Source organism: Pecten maximus, chromosome 3 (genome assembly GCF_902652985.1).
Source record: "Pecten maximus chromosome 3, xPecMax1.1, whole genome shotgun sequence".
Taxonomy (NCBI): Eukaryota; Metazoa; Mollusca; class Bivalvia; order Pectinida; family Pectinidae; genus Pecten; species Pecten maximus.
Window position 1 is genome coordinate 35,698,468 of NC_047017.1, and position 17,218 is coordinate 35,715,685.

The window sequence follows — 17,218 nt, forward strand, 5'->3', positions numbered from 1 at the left end:
ATATATATAGGTGTGTGTAACAAGTCTGGAGATAATATCTCGGAGTGTAATAACATGGTGTGAGAGTAGTGATTTATATTCCATTTGTAGTAACAATGACCTTAATTTTGACCCCAGGAAGTTGAATCCCAAATTTGCCCATAATATGATGGTTATGAGAAAGTGGATGGAGTTCCAGGACTATGAAAATAATGAAGTTTGTAGAGCAAAGACATTGAAAATCTAGTTACGTGTATAGTAATACCATATAGCTGGTTATTTTTAAATTCTAAAAAAAAAACATAGCAATTTTTACTATAAAAATTTACACATAATAAATTATGTGATCCACAGACATGATATATTATTTTTGCAGATAATATCCGTCATTGGTATTTCCATAGGTGATTTTCAAAATGCTATATAGTGATTCAAAAAATGGCGGAACATGGATATATCAGCACAACTTTAACTGGTTAATTTGCAAACAATGATTTCTTAACAATCATACTTGCCAATATACCATAAGTTAGGAGATATAATTCAATATGAACATGCTTGCAAGTAACAATGCAGATGTTAATTGTCATTTATATTGCTGATGATATTTATGCTTTTCTTATTAATACACGGATAAAATTTTTGCAATCACATCTATGACCCGCGAATTAGCGAAAAAATCAACCCTACGGAAATAACCAGCTAAAAGGTAATGACCCCATTTTTTGACTCCAGGGGCCAGTTGTTCAAAAGGTGATTAAGGTAATCACAATTCAACAACAATTTTAAAATCCTGATAAAATCATTTCTGTTAAAACAAACTTGACAAAATTTTACGAAACTATAACACCCCTCAGTTTCTTCCTACTTTTTCACTGATCAAGTGATTAAGCTAATCAACTTTTGAACAACTGGGCCCAGGTAGGTGATACCTGGGTTTATACAAGAAATCATGGTTATGACTAAGTGTATGAAGTTTCAGGATAATCATATATATAATCAGATCATTAATGAAGTCAGTAGAGTGAGGATGTTGTTTGGTTATATACATACTTACAAGCCTATCTCTGTACTGCCTTGCCATCCGAACTCAATTAGATTATTAATGAAGTCAGTAGAGTGAGGATGTTGTTTGGTTATGTACATACTTACAAGCCTATCTCTGTACTGCCTTGCCATCCGACCTCAATTAGATCATTTCAAAATAAAGACTCAACATCTTTACAATATGTCCAAACAATTTTAATTGCTGTTTTTAGGACACACAATATCACAGAAATTTATAGTCATTTAAATGGGAGATAAGTTTCAGCACTTATCAAAAATATATGGGCGTGGAGACATCAGTTGATACAGAAGAGGTGTCAACATCTGCATTCATGCTTGGGTAAAGATAGAACTTGTCACCAAGGCCCATCAACAGGCCAGCATTGCCTTCCTCACCAGCCCACCTCTCTGAGTAGGCCACCGTGGGGATAAAGTCCTGTGCAAGAGAGGATGGGGGAGGTATCGTCCGCAGCAATGCTCCTGTCTGAAGGCACCAGAAATGTATGTATCCATCGGAGTCAGCTGTAATGGAACAGAATCGGGGAAAGTTTAGACACAATTCAAAACAACAAATGTATGAAGTATTGCGAGTCAGCTGTAATGGGACAGAATCAGGGAAAGTTTAGACACAATTCAAAACAACAAACTATGGAGTATTGTGAGTTAGCTGTGATGTCACAGAATCAACGAAAGTTCATGATCAGACTGACACAATTCAAAACAACAAATGTATGGAGTATTGCGAGTCAGCTGTGATGTCACAGAATCAGGGAAAGTTCCGACACAATTCAAAACAACAAATGTATGGAGTATTGCAAGTCAGCTGTGATGGGACAGAACCGGGGAAAGTTCCGACACAATTCAAAACAACAAATGTATGGAGTATTGCGAGTCAGCTGTGATTTGACAGAATCAGTGAGAGTTCAGACACAATTCATAACAACAAATGTATTGAGTATTGCCAGTTAGCTGTGATGTCACAGAATCAGGGAAAGTTCATGATCAGACACAATTCAAAACAAATGTATTGAGTATTGCCAGTTAGCTGTGATGTCACAGAATCGGGGAAAGTTCATGATCAGACACAATTCAAAACAAATGTATTGAGTATTGCCAGTTAGCTGTGATGTCACAGAATCGGGGAAAGTTCATGATCAGACACAATTCAAAACAAATGTATTGAGTATTGCCAGTTAGCTGTGATGTCACAGAATCGGGGAAAGTTCATGATCAGACACAATTCAAAACAAATGTATTGAGTATTGCCAGTTAGCTATGATGTCACAGAATCGGGGAAAGTTCATGATCAGACACAATTCAAAACAAATGTATTGAGTATTGCCAGTTAGCTGTGATGTCACAGAATCGGGGAAAGTTCATGATCAGACACAATTCAAAACAAATGTATTGAGTATTCACTATTCATACAGATGGGTAGCTATAGGCAATGTGCTGACTATATGATGCTGAAAATTTCTGGGAAGTCTAAAAATACTTATCCATCACTGCTCAAATATCTAGATGTAAGATACAGGCCATCTTAACCTCTTGTCTAATCTTACTTGTTGTCACATGAGTGGGTTCATTAATGACTAATTTAAATATCTATTCAACAAGAGAAACAACTTGTTACTATGCACTACATCTGTAAAAGTGCTTTCTACATGTAGAAATATTTAACTAACCTCCATATACAAAGCGTTCCTGGTCATCCACATGTATAGGTATACATCGATACTGGTTTTTCAATCCAACATACCGCTGGACAACTTTCCTCATTCGTAGGTCCCATAGACAAACCTATAAAACAACAGCTTACATATATGTGGTGTTCAAAAAGATTTTAGAGATAAAGCAACATCACCAAATAAACAAAACCAAAAAATCAAAAAATATATACCTATACAGTATATAAATTCATCATATTACTGATAAAAGCATAATTTGAGGGGGATTTTTCTCATGTATATTGTACCTATAACGGTATATATATATGGCCCAATGTAGGATTAGCAAAGTCTACAATAATATACTGGAATTTTACTAACTTCAGGTGATTTTCTTAAGGACAGGTAGAAGCCACAAAGTTATACATACTTTGCCACGAACATCACTAGCCAATAGTTTTGTTTCATCCTGGAAAAGTCGTAGACTACAGACACTACAGGACTGACTCATGCTTGCTGTAGGGCGGGTAGATATGCTGCGAAGGTCATGAGATAGAATCTGGTTCTTCCGTGTCCCCATGTACAGACGGTAACGGGACTGAAATATACAAGATATTCATTCCAATATTGTGTCATAACATACTGTTAACTATCTGGTACTCCCACCAATACAGACATTAATGTATAATGGTTACCCCTAAACAGGGGCAGGACCTACTGGTGAAACTGATTCAGGCTTCAATGTCAGAAATACTAAGGAAACCTTGGTGGAGCTACTTCAAATTCGATGACAGAAATACAAAGGGTAACTTGGTGGAATTACTTCAAGCTTCAATGATAGACATACAAAGGGTAACTTGGTGGAGTTACTTCAAGCTTCAATGACAGACATACAAAGGGTAACTTGGTGGAGCTACTTCAAGCTCCAATGATAAACATACAGGGTAACTTGGTGGAGTTACTTCAAGCTTCAATGACAGACATACAAGGGGTAACTTGGTGGAGTTACTTCAAGCTTCGACAATGATAGACATACAAAGGGTAACTTGGTAGAGTTACTTCAAGCTTCAATGACAGACATACAAAGGGTAACTTGGTGGAGTTACTTCAAGCTTCAATGATAGACATACAAAGGGTAACTTGGTGGAGCTACTTCAAGCTTCAATGACAGACATACAAAGGGTAACTTGGTAGACATACTTCAGGCTTCAATGATAGACATACAAAGGGTAACTTGGTGGAGTTACTTCAAGCTTCAATGACAGACATACAAAGGGTAACTTGGTAGATTGACTTCAAGCTTCAATGACAGACATACAAAGGGTAACTTGGTAGAGTTACTTCAAGCTTCAATGACAGACATACAAAGGGTAACTTGGTAGATTGACTTCAAGCTTCAATGACAGACATACAAAAGGTAACTTGGTGGAGCTACTTCAAGCTTCAATGACATACATACAAAGGTTAACTTGGTGGAGTTACTTCAGGCTTCAATGATAGACATACAAAGGGTAACTTGGTAGATTGACTTCAAGCTTCAATGGCAGACATACAAAGGGTAACTTGGTAGATTGACTTCAAGCTTCAATGACAGACATACAAAGGGTAACTTGGTAGAGTTACTTCAAGCTTCAATGACAGACATACAAAGGGTAACATGGTAGATTGACTTCAAGCTTCAATGACAGACATACAAAAGGTAACTTGGTGGAGCTACTTCAAGCTTCAATGACAGACATACAAAGGTTAACTTGGTGGAGTTACTTCAGGCTTCAATGATAGACATACAAAGGGCAACTTGGTAGATTGACTTCAAGCTTCAATGGCACTGGCAGACATACAAAGGGTAACTTGGTGGAGTTACTTCAAGCTTCAATGATAGACATACAAAGGGTAACTTGGTGGAGCTACTTCAAGCTTCAATGACAGACATACAATGGGTAACTTGGTGGAGTTACTTCAAGCTTCAATGACAGACATACAAAGGGTAACTTGGTAGACTTACTTCAGGCTTCAATGTCATAAATACTAAGGGAACCATGGTGGAGCTACTTCAAGCTTCAGTGATAGAAATACAAAGGGTAAATTGGTGGACCTAATATGATCAGGGCTTTTATGGAATGGCTAATTAGGGCTGCAATGGAGTTTTATAGTGAAGCTACTCAGAGCTTGGTAGCTATGTTTCATTGGTAAGGCAATTATGGCTTCAAATGTATTGCTGATCACAGCTTCAATGACAGAAGCACACAAGCCTTCAATGATAGGACCACACAGGCCTTCAATAATAGGACCATACAGGACATCAATGATAGGACTATACAGGACATCAATGATAGGACCATACAGGGCTTCAATGATAGGACCATACAGGACATCAATAATAGGACCATACAGGACTTAAATGATAGGACCATACAGGGCTTCAATGGTAGGACCATACAGACCATCAATGATAGGACCATACAGGACTTAAATGATAGGACCATACAGGACTTCAATAGTAGGACCATACAGGACTTAAATGATAGGACCATACAGGACTTAAATGATAGGACCATACAGGGCTTCAATGATAGGACCATACAGGGCTTCAATGATAGGACCACACAGAGCTTCAATGATAGGACCACACAGGGCTTCAATGGTAGGACCATACAGGACTTAAATGATAGGACCATACAGGACATCAATGAGAGGACCATACAGGACTTCAATGATAGGACCATACAGGACATCAATAATAGGACCATACAGGACTTCAATGACAGAACTACACTGGGTTTCAATGATAGGGCTACTCAGGGCTTCAATGGTAGGGCTACTCAGGGCTTCAATGGTAGGGCTACTCAGGGCTTCAATGGTAGGGCTACTCAGGGCTCCAATGGTACGACTACACAGGGCTTCAATGGTAGGGCTACTCAGGACTTTAATGGTAGGGCTACTCAGGGCTTCAATGGTAGGGCTACACAGGGTTTCAATGACAGAACTACACAGGGCTTCAATGGTAGGGCTACACATGGATACAATAGCTGGACTACACAGGACTTCAGTGGTAGGGCAATTCATCGATTAAGGCTTTAGTAGTAGAGCTACTCAGGACTTTGATGGTACAGCCATTCAGGGATTCAATCATACAGCCACTCAAGACTACAATGGTAAAACTACCCATGGCTTCAATGGTGAAGCTATACTGGGCTATATTGAAATAACATTCTGAATGCAAACATATATTGTGTAATTCAGATCAAATACCGTTAGTGTGTCAGGAGTTTATTTCTGATGATCTTACTTTTGTGTCAAAAATCTGTGCCAGGGGATCACTATTGTTGGTGTTGAGTTCCCAGAGGCGTCTTGTTTCCACGTCCAGCAGTAGACCACACTTCTCACTTCCTACACTAAAGTTTTGTCCATGATTGTTCCAGGCACAAGTCCATATACATTTATGACCCAAACTAAACTCAAGGTCATGACTTCTGTCAAGTGTCTTTGGAAACTGACATATTCTGGCCATGCTCATGTCATCACCAGCCCAGGTGAAGGACATGGTTGTAAACAAAACATGTCTGACTTTACTGTTACTATCGTTACGTTTCAGGTCAGCCCAACATAAATCAGTCACCTTATTCCAAGTCACTAAAGAAGAAAAGTCTGGAGACTCAATGTTGACACTTAAACGACTCTCAACATTTAACCTCTTATCTCTCTTTATGTCTAACAGCTGAATACTGTAATTACTAATCTCCTTTTTGCTCCACAATCCAAGAATACAATCTGAATTTTCACCAACCTCTATTTTCTGCATGTGTTCAAGTTTACTATAGGCTGTTTGATTACGATTTGTAAGTCTCTGACAACCAGCATGAGTTGAATTTATGTTGGAAACTCTTTTAAAAGCAAACAAATTATCTAGTTGATGTTTTGATATTGTACCAGTACATATACTATTCAACAGATGAGGTAGATCACTGCAGCATTTTGAACCTTTTTCATGAGGTTGATATGTTGACAGTTTTGGTTTTTTACAGGATTCTGTACAAGATACTTCTTTTAACCTGAGTTCTTCCTTTTCTTTCCTTTGGATTGTCTCCTTTGTCACAGTGCTGCTACTACTTCTGTTGTGGTTGGGCTGAATGCGGAAGTACTTTCTCTTCTCTACATCAAAGTAAAACCCTGGTATATCTACAGAATAATCAAGGAATCATTCAGTTAATAGATATGTTAGAGCAATTATAACATCTCGGCATTGATTATTTGCATTTAATAGGAAGTTATGTCAAGTTGGACAAAAACTTGAATTCGGGAAACCTTACTGTACATAGACGCTGTAACCATTTGAGCTACCTAGTCACCAGCATTCAGCCTAGTCCAGTTCTGCTTCACATAAAACACACTTAAGATTGGTGAAATTATAATAAAAACATGTACATTTTAGCAGGACATCCAGTTGACCCTTGATTTTTAGTAATTTAAGGAATCTAATAACTATTTCTAAGAAGTCTGAAGGGTCAAGTGTCAACTAGACTTGTTCCTTCAATCCAAAGATCAAGTCAAATCTTATTTTTGCGAGTTAAAAATATACTTTTGAAGGTTTACTGGAGGCCTGTAGTACTTGGACATATATATATACATTGTATGTAGTACATATAGTCACATTTATTTTAATGCACATATCTTAATTTTCAGAAGATTTGGCAACAGGATAGCTTACTCTTAAGTCAGTGCAGATATATACATTTGTGTATATATTGTTCTGCCATTTTGTAGTTCTCATAAACTTGCTAATTATATGATTAAACCAAATGCCTTCTAACCCAACTTAATGAGAGCCAAGAATAGTAAGATTTAGTGATAAGCTATTGATATTATTGTACTAAGGTCTATGTCCACAAGCTGAATTGTAAATTCATGCGTCTGTTTTTATTATAAAGGATACCCATGTTGGTATCTGCTGACCCCATATTGGTCCCTGTTGCCTGCGACTTGCTTTGCTGACTTAAGTTTCCTGAACTTTTCTGTCTGTTGGAATTATGTTTTCTTGGTTGGCCTTTCTCCTTCACCATCCTTGGTCTTCTATCATCTCTTTGAGTTTTACTAATCTGTGATCTTTCCTCGTGGTGACTCGACTCTGCTGCATCATGATGCCTCCATTTAGCTAGCAAGTCATTCCTTTTCATAATGTACTGCTGTAAATGAATGGTTTCATTGGGTTATAGTAACAAGAATAAAATTCTGGTATATATTCAATGCTGTATATATAGCATTGCTTGCTTGGTTTAATTTACAGGATTTACTTCTCCTGTGATCGCTACTATGGGCTACATGCAGGTGACATATGGAGACACTTGCAGTGGTAAAGTCTGACAGTGCCTGAACTGGGTAGTCTGTAGGCAGTTTATATAATGACTTCAGTCACATGTTGAACACAGAACATAACTTTGCATGTACCTATTTTAGCATACTCATATTTCAGCGTTCAGAGGGTATTCAGATTTATTAGCGCACTCTTGAATTCGCGCTATTGTCAGAATAACATTTTCAAATATTTTGCGCAACTAAGGAACATGTGAAGTTTGAGAAATATTCTTCCAGTAGTGAACACTGGATATGAAAAATAATTATCTGTGGGCCGAGTCGCTCAGTAAGAAAACTATTATTAGATTTAAATACTAGATGACATACATATCATAAGGATTAACATATGATGTTATTTTTCTTCTTGATGAGATTTAACAAAGACGTTTCACATCCTTTAAAGTTTTCATCAATAACTCTTACTTTATAATAAACTATCATTTTTTGTCAACTGTAATACATGAGTGGTCGCCCCTGATCTTATTTCCACAAAATAAATCGACGTTTATTGAGGTCATAACACCGATACTGCTTAATTGCAGTATGGTGGCATATATTTTATGCGCAACCACGCGATCCTGTGATTGGTTTAACAAACATGATACCAAACTTTGTCGACAACATGAATTCCAAATGGAGCCAATTGCGCAAAGGGAATTATATAGTGCATCTCCTCTCGTCTGAAGAACATAAAAAATGCAGATATATCTTAACCTTCATTACTCAAAACGACAAATATCTAATAAAGACGATATTAATTAGATTACACACCTTCAAGTTTCTATTTCGTCAACAACATTGAATGAATAAAAACGACATGATATTCTTTCTAAACCCTGCTGTTTGACTGTTTGAGTCGCTGTTTACAATTTTAACTTCCGGTTATAAGACTGAAAATACAAAATATATCCAATAGTAACGGAACGAAATTTTCACAATATTTTATATGTTTTCATTAAGGATTATGATTTTAATAGCTATTGAATGCAGTCACTATGAAAACATTCGTCTGGAATTTTCTTTGTTGGTTCGTGTTGTATTTGATAATATTTTCAAATATTTAGTTCGAATTTCTTCGTTAACAAATTGGAATTTATATCAACTCTAACAATCATGGCGGACATGCACGTGGAATCATCTATTGCTAATGTCGATTTCGGCTCTGATGATGGTGATTTAGATGACAGCGACGTCGAATCAGGTTTTGTATATTGTCAATTACATTTCTCAATAATGCCACCATACGAACATGTATCGGGAGATATAGGCCTAATATTATATCATCGATCATCTACGTCTTCGTAAACATGGTGGACTCTGTCGTTCATATACCATATTAGTCTACATGTGTATGTCTATAACCATAATAACGTTAATTTATCTATATTGAATGTGACAAGGATTATTCAGAAAAAAGGTATTCTTATTTTATTGCCTTTCCATGAAATTGATACTGCTATATTCAAACAGGTCTTACAATAAAACTTGGTACATGTACTTAGATAACGACTGTTTTAAGTACATCTTGTAGGATAGCAATGCATATTTTAATCCAGTGTTATAATTTGACAGTGTATTATATTAACTCTGAAAGTAAGAAAAGTATTTTTGTGTTGTTGAATTGGGCAATATTGAATTAAATCTTCAGGAAATTTATCGCAATAATTGATAATATTGATTTTTTTGTTTTGTATTTCTATATATTATTACAGTATTGAAGGCTTTAATATGAATGAAGGCAAAGCCTTAAAAGAGCGCAGCTGTGACAGTAATCACTCACCGTTAATCTTAAAGTTTAATAACATGTACGTGTATACTTGGACATATCGCAGTGTGTATATACTACCACGTTTTCAGAATTTCAGACTTATTTCTTTTTTGGGGGGGGGGGGGGGGGGGGGGGGGGGGGGGGGGGTTAACTTACAAACTAGGCCAAAATATAATAGGTGATTATAACCCCCCCCCCCCCCCCCCCCATTTTAAAATCTAAATCTATAACATGTAAACACATTGTAACATAAACTATGTATTACATCTATACATATATCAGTTGAAATTCTTATTGTTTGTCCTGATGTGACTTTCATTGTCTTAATTACTTTGCATTGTCGGATTCCAAATGATCGTACATATTATATCCGTGATGACATGTCACTGAATATTTCATATGCTACTAAAACCGTAAAAGGACAGACAATACAACAAGATTCTCATGATATATATAACGGGAAAGCGAATATATTACCTCCATTGAGGGGATTGAACCCGCGACCCTGTGCTTACTGGTCCGTCGCTCTACCAACTGAGCTTAATGGAAATTCCCCCACTTGAAATCACTATGTACACTATTTACAATTAAAACCTGCCTCACTATTCCTCACTTTTCAAACGTGTTTGCCCCGAACACACATTAACTCAGGTTTTATCCCCGACGAATCCTCTCATTTCCCTATAGCTTGCACTTGGAGTTGTCAACCGATGTAACAGAAAAGCAAGTATTGTGCCTCCACCGGGATCGAGCCCGCGACCCCTGGCTTAAATGGTCAGCTGCTTTACTGACTGAGCTAAAGGAAGCTAGAAGGCAATCGTATCTATAAACTAGTTACAATTTAAACGTGCGAGGTATATCTATATCATCTTTTATTTGATGCATCTGTTGGGTTTTGGTTTTGTTTTTAGGTTAAAGCATGGACATATATTAGTGTGTATATCTAAGTCCATGGTTGAAGTAACAAGAAGCAAAATCACTGGCTTAGACTATTATTTGAGATATATCATAAGCATCCAGGTTTTTAATCTGAAGTGAGTGCATATTGGACAAATCATGAAATTTTATTAATTTAATACAAGTTTTGATGAAATTTTATGATAAGAAAATGCAGCAACTGCTGCAGTTAATACAATCTATACCCACTTTGAAAATACAGAAGTTATTTGTTTCCCATAAAAATACCTGGTATCACATATTTCACAGAAATCTGGAAGACGAAAAACTCGTAAAATATATGCGCTGAGAAAGCGCGGGAAACAGTGGCATAATCTTCGACGTTGAATTCTTATGACGTCACGCTTGCCGACAATACAGCACCATTCTGAATGGGGTGTTCAACTCAGTAATATTTCAGGGTTTTCGGTTGAAACATGGAAAGTTGTGCTTACAATGCCGTTATCTAATGATAAAACAATTAAAAACTGTTCTATATAATGCACATATGCAGCAAAATAACCTCTTATTCTATTCTCGCATCCAATTTGATCAGCACCGAAACTGGGAGGGTTCCGATTTAGGTAACCAACGAGATATCTCAAGCCAATCTAATTCGCAAAATACATTTACCTCGTCCGTCAAAAGAAAAATAGAAATTGTAGCTTTTAAATGAATCAGGCCTTTGACATGGGTTGTGTGGATATTTCAAGAATAAAGTAATTTTGAACTAACTTTCAGTTTTTTATTTCGACGAGAGAGAAATATTTCAGATCTCGTCGTGTAGGGAACGAGATTTCAAACATGGCTGCCTCTACTGGAGGCGCACGACTTTTCCCGCGGGACACAATTTCAAAGTTGAAGGGGTATAGAATTGATTGAAAATATAGCTTATACACGTGTTGTCTGAAAGAGAGCTTCGCTCTTAATAGTGTTTTATAGTGTACATAAATATTGTGATAAAGTTGCGTTCTAGCTTCATGTTGGAAGGCATTTCATTTGAGCATAATGATGAGTTGAACTGCAAGGTGCATGTTAAACTTTAAAGGTTCAATGTGGAGGCAAACTGCTCACTTTCTAATTACAGGAAGATATAATAAAAATCATTTTTACATTTCTAAATTTTCTTATTACAGATGGAGATGAAGAGGATGTTGTGGAAGATGGAGCTTCAGAAAACAGTGAACTATCGGACGATGAAGTGTCAAGCAATGGTGAATCATCAGGTGATGATGAAGCATCAGGAAATGATGAAGCATCAGGTGCTGACGAAGCGTCAGGAGATGATGAAGCGTCAGGAGATGATGAAGCATCAGGTGCTGACGAAGCGTCAGAAGACGATGGTCCAGGGAAGTCTAATAAAGCTGGCTTGGCAAATGCCATGGCAAAAATTTTAGGGAAACAATTACCAAAACGCACCCAGGTTATTATGGCAAAAGGGACAAGTGATAAAGAAATAAATCGTAAAAGAAGAGAGAAGGAAACTGAGGAAGATGGTGAAGAGAAGAAATCAAAACTCAGTGATGAATTAAATGAAAGCTTAGCAAGCTTAGAAAAGGTGAATTATCTCTTGAACTAAATTCCTCAATAATTGAGAAAAAAGGAAAAGTGATATGATTTGTCTAACTAAGGCTAGATAGCCAACTCAAGTTCCCATTGGTTTGTAACCAACAACACTAACTGTTCAAGTTCCAGGACCCTTTGTTTACAGTTACAGATAGGACCTTCAAAACTGAAATGATTCCCTACAATTTTTTCTTTAGTATCAAATACATAGAATAAGCCACCTTCTAATATCACTGAAATTTATAAATTTATAGACTATAAACACAGTTGGATCAGCATCATTTTCAATCTCCTCATTTTGTCTAGAAACGCCTTTGGGAGGCAATGGGCAGAACAAAACCAGACCCATTAGAACGAGACAAAGAAAAGGCACTTCAACGTATAGCTCAGAGGTTTGTTGTTTGGCCAAAAGAATCATTGTATAACAGTAAATTATATGGTAAAGTGTTAGATCATCTTTTTTGTCCTTGTTTAAAAATTTACTGTGTCTTCTGTAAGTAACTGTATGAAAACAACAGGAAGATTATGTATTTAAAAACACATTTGAAGTATCAGTCAACTTGTACAACAGAAATGACCATCAAACACAATCATTTAGATGATGTAAATACCTCAACTACAAAGGAATCCTACATGTATATCAAATGTAAATTAATTTTTGGATTGATTTGTTTTTACATCAGTTTCATACTTTTTAAGTTATCCAGCTGTATAATATCATGGAGTGTTCATACTTGTGAGGAAGAATGAGCACCATGTACACTGTATGTAAAATCGCTGGGTATGATCTATTGATAAATAGAGTAGAGATGTGTATGTAGTTTCACCTACTGTACGTACATGTATTTGTAGGGGAGTGGTCCAGCTGTTTAATGCAGTGCGTAAACAACAGAAGATATTGGAGGAGGAAAGTACTGGGCTAACTGAGGCAAAGAAGGCAAAGGTTATTGGAAATATGACAAAGGGCAAGTTCCTGGATATACTGAAGGGGACAGAAAGTAATACAGACACACAGACAGACAGGAAACCAGACACTCTAAAGGTTAGGGTTGTGTATCACTTAATTTTTTATTTCTGAATACAGATCATCATATTTTCGTCAATTCCTCTGTAGCTTCCAGAGGAAAAGTCATTACAGTTCACCTGAAACAAAGGATCATTGTGAACTTATGCCATACCGTGGTATCCTGTATATAAATTACCTTGTGAACGATAACTTGAGTAAATATCATCAAAGTTTGAGGAAACTGACTGCATACAGATATCAACAAGATCTTGGACAAGTTCCAAAATGGGAGTTATTCGTCTGTAATTTACAGAGTAATTGACACTTTGTAACCTTTTAATATACAGATGTACTATTAATATTGGACCTTGGGAATACAATAGCTAAAGTAAATTTCAACTAAATTTGACGAGACTTTGTATGCAGCCATATATCAACAAGATCTGTTCAACAGTATCTTACAGAGGTATAACTCTTTGTAATGATATTATAATTAACCATTTTTTAGCTCAGGTGATAGTGCAGCATCTGTTGCCGGTCTGGAGCATTATTAGACATAGAAATCTAACGTTATATAAATAAAGTAGGGGAGGGGCTGGAGGGGCAGGGCCAAATAGGTGAAATTGAGGTAAATACTGTAAATCCTTACTAGTTCTGAACTCCAGAATGAATTTTGATGAAATTTGGACTGGAGCATTATTTGGCAAAGGAGATCTAATGTTGAATAAATGGAGGGTGTAGCTTCCCTGGGGCCGTAGGGGTGGGGCCTGATATGGGAAATTGAGGTAAATTCTTATTATATTTAAATCCCTTCTTCTCCTGAATGCATGAATGGATTGTGATGAATTTAGTTCTAGAGTATAAATCAGCCAAGCAGATCTAACATTGTGTCAATGGAGGGTGTGGTTTCCTTGAGGCTGAAGGGGCAAGGTCCAATACTGAATAGGAAATTGAGGTAATTCTTTTTAAAATGAACAACTAAATGGATTTTGATGAAATTTAGCTTGAGATTTTGATGAAATTTAGCCTGGGGAATTATTTTGCAATGTTGTATGTTTAAATGAAGGATTTAGATTAGAACATTTTGCCATAATTACAGAAATATCCAGGTGAGTGATGCAGGCCCTCTGGGCCTCTTGTTGAAAACTTAACACTATGATTAAAAAACATGAGTTAAACACTTGACTGAATCTCATAAATGAAGTACATTTGTATCAGGGTCATGCTCTGCAAATGTTGATCATCATAAACTTAATATACAATACACTGCACGTATGTATTGTCTGCAACTTAGGGAGTACATTTTTTATATACTAAATTGTTCCTGGTATTCTCTCTCTTCTGGTTCTTATACCTGGTAAAAATATGGTAATAACTTCTACACACACTTTTAGTGCATCATTCAGTTTAATTAAATTTAGCATCAATGTTTATGGTTGTTGTGTACAATTCATAATGCTTTTGTCTCAAATCTGATAAATTAGGAATTTTGGTGTTTTTTTTTATATAAAATAAATAGCTTGCCTAGTAAATGCTGTTAGATATTACAGATAGTTTTAATTGGTGTATTTAAGGTGCTAAGTAGATGTAGAAAGTCATATGTGGACTTTTCTCATTCTTGTTGAATTTATTCTCCAGATCAAGGAGGAACCCGAAGAAAAATGGAGTATATTACGTGAGGATTTTATGATGGGTGCCAAAATGAAGGACTGGGACCAACAAAGTAGTGACAGTGATCATGACTCCAACAATCATGAATTTTCTGATGATTCGGAGGACGGTTAGAGTTATGTGTGTGTGATTTGGGGGAGTGGGGGATCTTATTTTATATATAAATTTGTTAACAATGTTGTTTTCTTTTGTTTTGCTTTCCATTTCATTTACATGTTTGAGTGACCAGTATTCTATAGTCCATATGTCTCATAAACACTTATTGATAACGCTATTACTGATGAACCAAAGGAATCTGGGACACTTTCAAGAAATCTCAAGTAGGAGTCCTACATGCAAAAGTCTCTTGCCATCTGTTTAGCTTAGTATTTCTTCAGAACTACAAAAGTGATCCTTCAGCAACTTAAGGGACATATTTAGTAGGACTCGTCTCCTACTTGTGTATACCACATCTGGAATCTGACATGATTTGTGAATTTATCGTATAAAGTTTGTTACAATTGTCTGCTTTACGGGAATTGAAGGGCTCTTCCTGTTACACATTGCTATTCTAGTCATTAGAATGAATCATGATATTGTTGCTTTGAAAGGATAATTTTGATTTCTTTTATCAACACCAGAGGAAGAAGCTGTCAACACAGCTTTAGATTGAAATAAGAACGAGACAAGTTTATCCAATGCTTACATTTATTTAACTTCTTAAATATATTTGCTTATTTTAAATATCACAGAAAAACACATAATCATATGGCAGGTTAGAAGATTTGCAGGAGTATTTACACATGGTAATGTACTATCTGGCTCTTAGTAAGTAACATATATTATGGAACAATAAATAAATTTTTACATATGTTTACATCTGTAGACATGTTTATACATTACTGCAGTGAGAGCAGATGAGCATAAACATCTATTAATACTATTACATATCTAATTATCTGTAGTTTGTAGTAACGACTGCTATTCATAGAACTCATAGAAGTCGTCCTTTTCGTCCTCATTCTTCCTGCCCATTGGTATCTCCGGTTCTGTGTCAGTATCTAGGTCAGAGCTGAATTGAATACCTGCAAAAAAACACGCACACAATTGTATCTAAAAACTTCAATAATAGAAACGGATGTCGCAATGATACATAAGCAAATACTATTCTCATTGGCTCATCAACAAGATAAGGTAACATAGCGTCAGACTTGTTGGTGATGCAGGTCTGTCACAACATGGAACATTAAAGTAAGATGTTGAAGGAAAACAAAATAGAACAAAAATATCTTAAATACTGCAACATATCCATTTGAAGTAAAATTGAAAACCCAAATAAATCGGTTCTAGTATCTAGTCATTGTCTCGGAAGGAAAACTGAAAACCTTAATATATTGTTTCTAGTATCTAGTCATTGTCTCGGAAGGAAAACTAAAAACCTAAATAAATCAGTCCTAGTATCTAGTCATTGTTACTCTCTGACTTAGCTTAATGTCTGAAAAGTTAGACATTATATAATGACAATTTTAATACTTACCAACTTTCCTGTAAGACTTGGATGAACCGGCTGTGGAACCCAAAGCTGACTTCACACTACAGAAAAGCAGAACAAGTACATGAACATTTAGCAGTGACTTTTTTCTTGACTTGTATGCAAATTTACAGACAGAATGTTAAATAAAGCTTCCATTACATTTTTTCAGCTATGACACACACTTGTACAATATACTGGTAAATCCATGATTGTACCTAGCATGACTCAATATTACTCATAATTCTAATGGATTTCTGTTTTACAATTAAGTTACATGAAAAGAACCAGTGCAATCAAATGGATTATAAAATATAGTTTTGATATTTTGCCTAAAAAGCATGGATTAAAACAAAATCTCTAAAATAAATACTGGTAACCATAATTTAATTAAGATAAGATCTCGGAAACAGTAAATATGTAAAAATATGTATATATATTCTTGTTAATGCCTTGACACCAACAGATGTAATAGAAGAAATCTTAACATTTTATAGAAAGTAGAACTAAAACTAGTTTATAATATCATATCAAACATTTAAATGACAGAATTGAGCTTTGTTGATCCATTAACTACCAGTCCAGTTGTCTAGTCAATGCTCTCGGGAACAGTTCTCCATTCTTTTAAACAAAGCACTCTTTAAAATCTACATATATGATCTTATAGCTAGGCCTGTGGCAGACGTTCCTTGATGGTAAAGGTCACATTTTATTTA

General features: G+C 36.0%; 3 protein-coding genes across 6 annotated transcripts in view; 1 reads left to right on the top strand and 2 right to left on the bottom strand.

Annotated features, from left to right (window-relative positions):
- Positions 1-1,203: 1,203 nt before the first annotated feature.
- Positions 1,204-8,945, bottom strand: LOC117324012 (DDB1- and CUL4-associated factor 4-like). The gene is made up of 6 exons (XM_033879604.1): positions 8,817-8,945; positions 7,627-7,876; positions 5,983-6,872; positions 3,124-3,291; positions 2,712-2,826; positions 1,204-1,548 (listed from the first exon to the last, which is right to left on the bottom strand). The coding sequence occupies exons 2-6, from the start codon at positions 7,865-7,867 to the stop codon at positions 1,298-1,300; spliced, it is 1,665 nt and encodes a 554-aa protein (XP_033735495.1). The 5' UTR covers positions 7,868-7,876; positions 8,817-8,945; the 3' UTR covers positions 1,204-1,297.
- Positions 8,946-9,122: 177 nt separating this feature from the next.
- LOC117324013 (RRP15-like protein) lies at positions 9,123-15,171 on the top strand. Its single transcript, XM_033879605.1, has 5 exons — positions 9,123-9,246; positions 11,886-12,307; positions 12,622-12,707; positions 13,168-13,357; positions 14,960-15,171. Exons 1-5 carry the CDS (start codon positions 9,159-9,161, stop codon positions 15,104-15,106), a joined length of 933 nt encoding a protein of 310 aa, XP_033735496.1. The 5' UTR covers positions 9,123-9,158; the 3' UTR covers positions 15,107-15,171.
- A 494-nt stretch (positions 15,172-15,665) lies between these two features.
- LOC117324011 (centrosomal protein kizuna-like) overlaps positions 15,666-17,218 on the bottom strand; it is a 37,065-nt gene continuing 35,512 nt past the window's right edge. For all 4 annotated transcript variants that reach the window (XM_033879603.1, XM_033879601.1, XM_033879602.1 and 1 more), the window contains 2 exons: positions 16,509-16,564; positions 15,666-16,056 (listed from right to left, as the gene is read on the bottom strand). In XM_033879603.1, the coding sequence (XP_033735494.1) occupies positions 15,953-16,056; positions 16,509-16,564 (160 nt within the window). In that variant the 3' untranslated portion in view covers positions 15,666-15,952. The remainder of the gene's footprint in view (positions 16,057-16,508; positions 16,565-17,218) is intronic.

Coding starts and splice junctions, on each gene's coding strand:
- LOC117324013 (XM_033879605.1), top strand. CDS start 9,159: ATGGCGGACATGCACGTGGAATCATCTATTGCTAATGTCGATTTCGGC. Junction 9,247..11,885: donor TGACAGCGACGTCGAATCAG/GTTTTGTATATT, acceptor TTCTTATTACAG/ATGGAGATGAAGAGGATGTT. Junction 12,308..12,621: donor GCTTAGCAAGCTTAGAAAAG/GTGAATTATCTC, acceptor CATTTTGTCTAG/AAACGCCTTTGGGAGGCAAT.
- LOC117324012 (XM_033879604.1), bottom strand. CDS start 7,867: ATGAAAAGGAATGACTTGCTAGCTAAATGGAGGCATCATGATGCAGCA. Junction 6,873..7,626: donor GTCAGCAGATACCAACATGG/GTATCCTTTATA, acceptor ATTATTCTGTAG/ATATACCAGGGTTTTACTTT. Junction 2,827..3,123: donor CTAGTGATGTTCGTGGCAAA/GTATGTATAACT, acceptor GTTGTTTTATAG/GTTTGTCTATGGGACCTACG.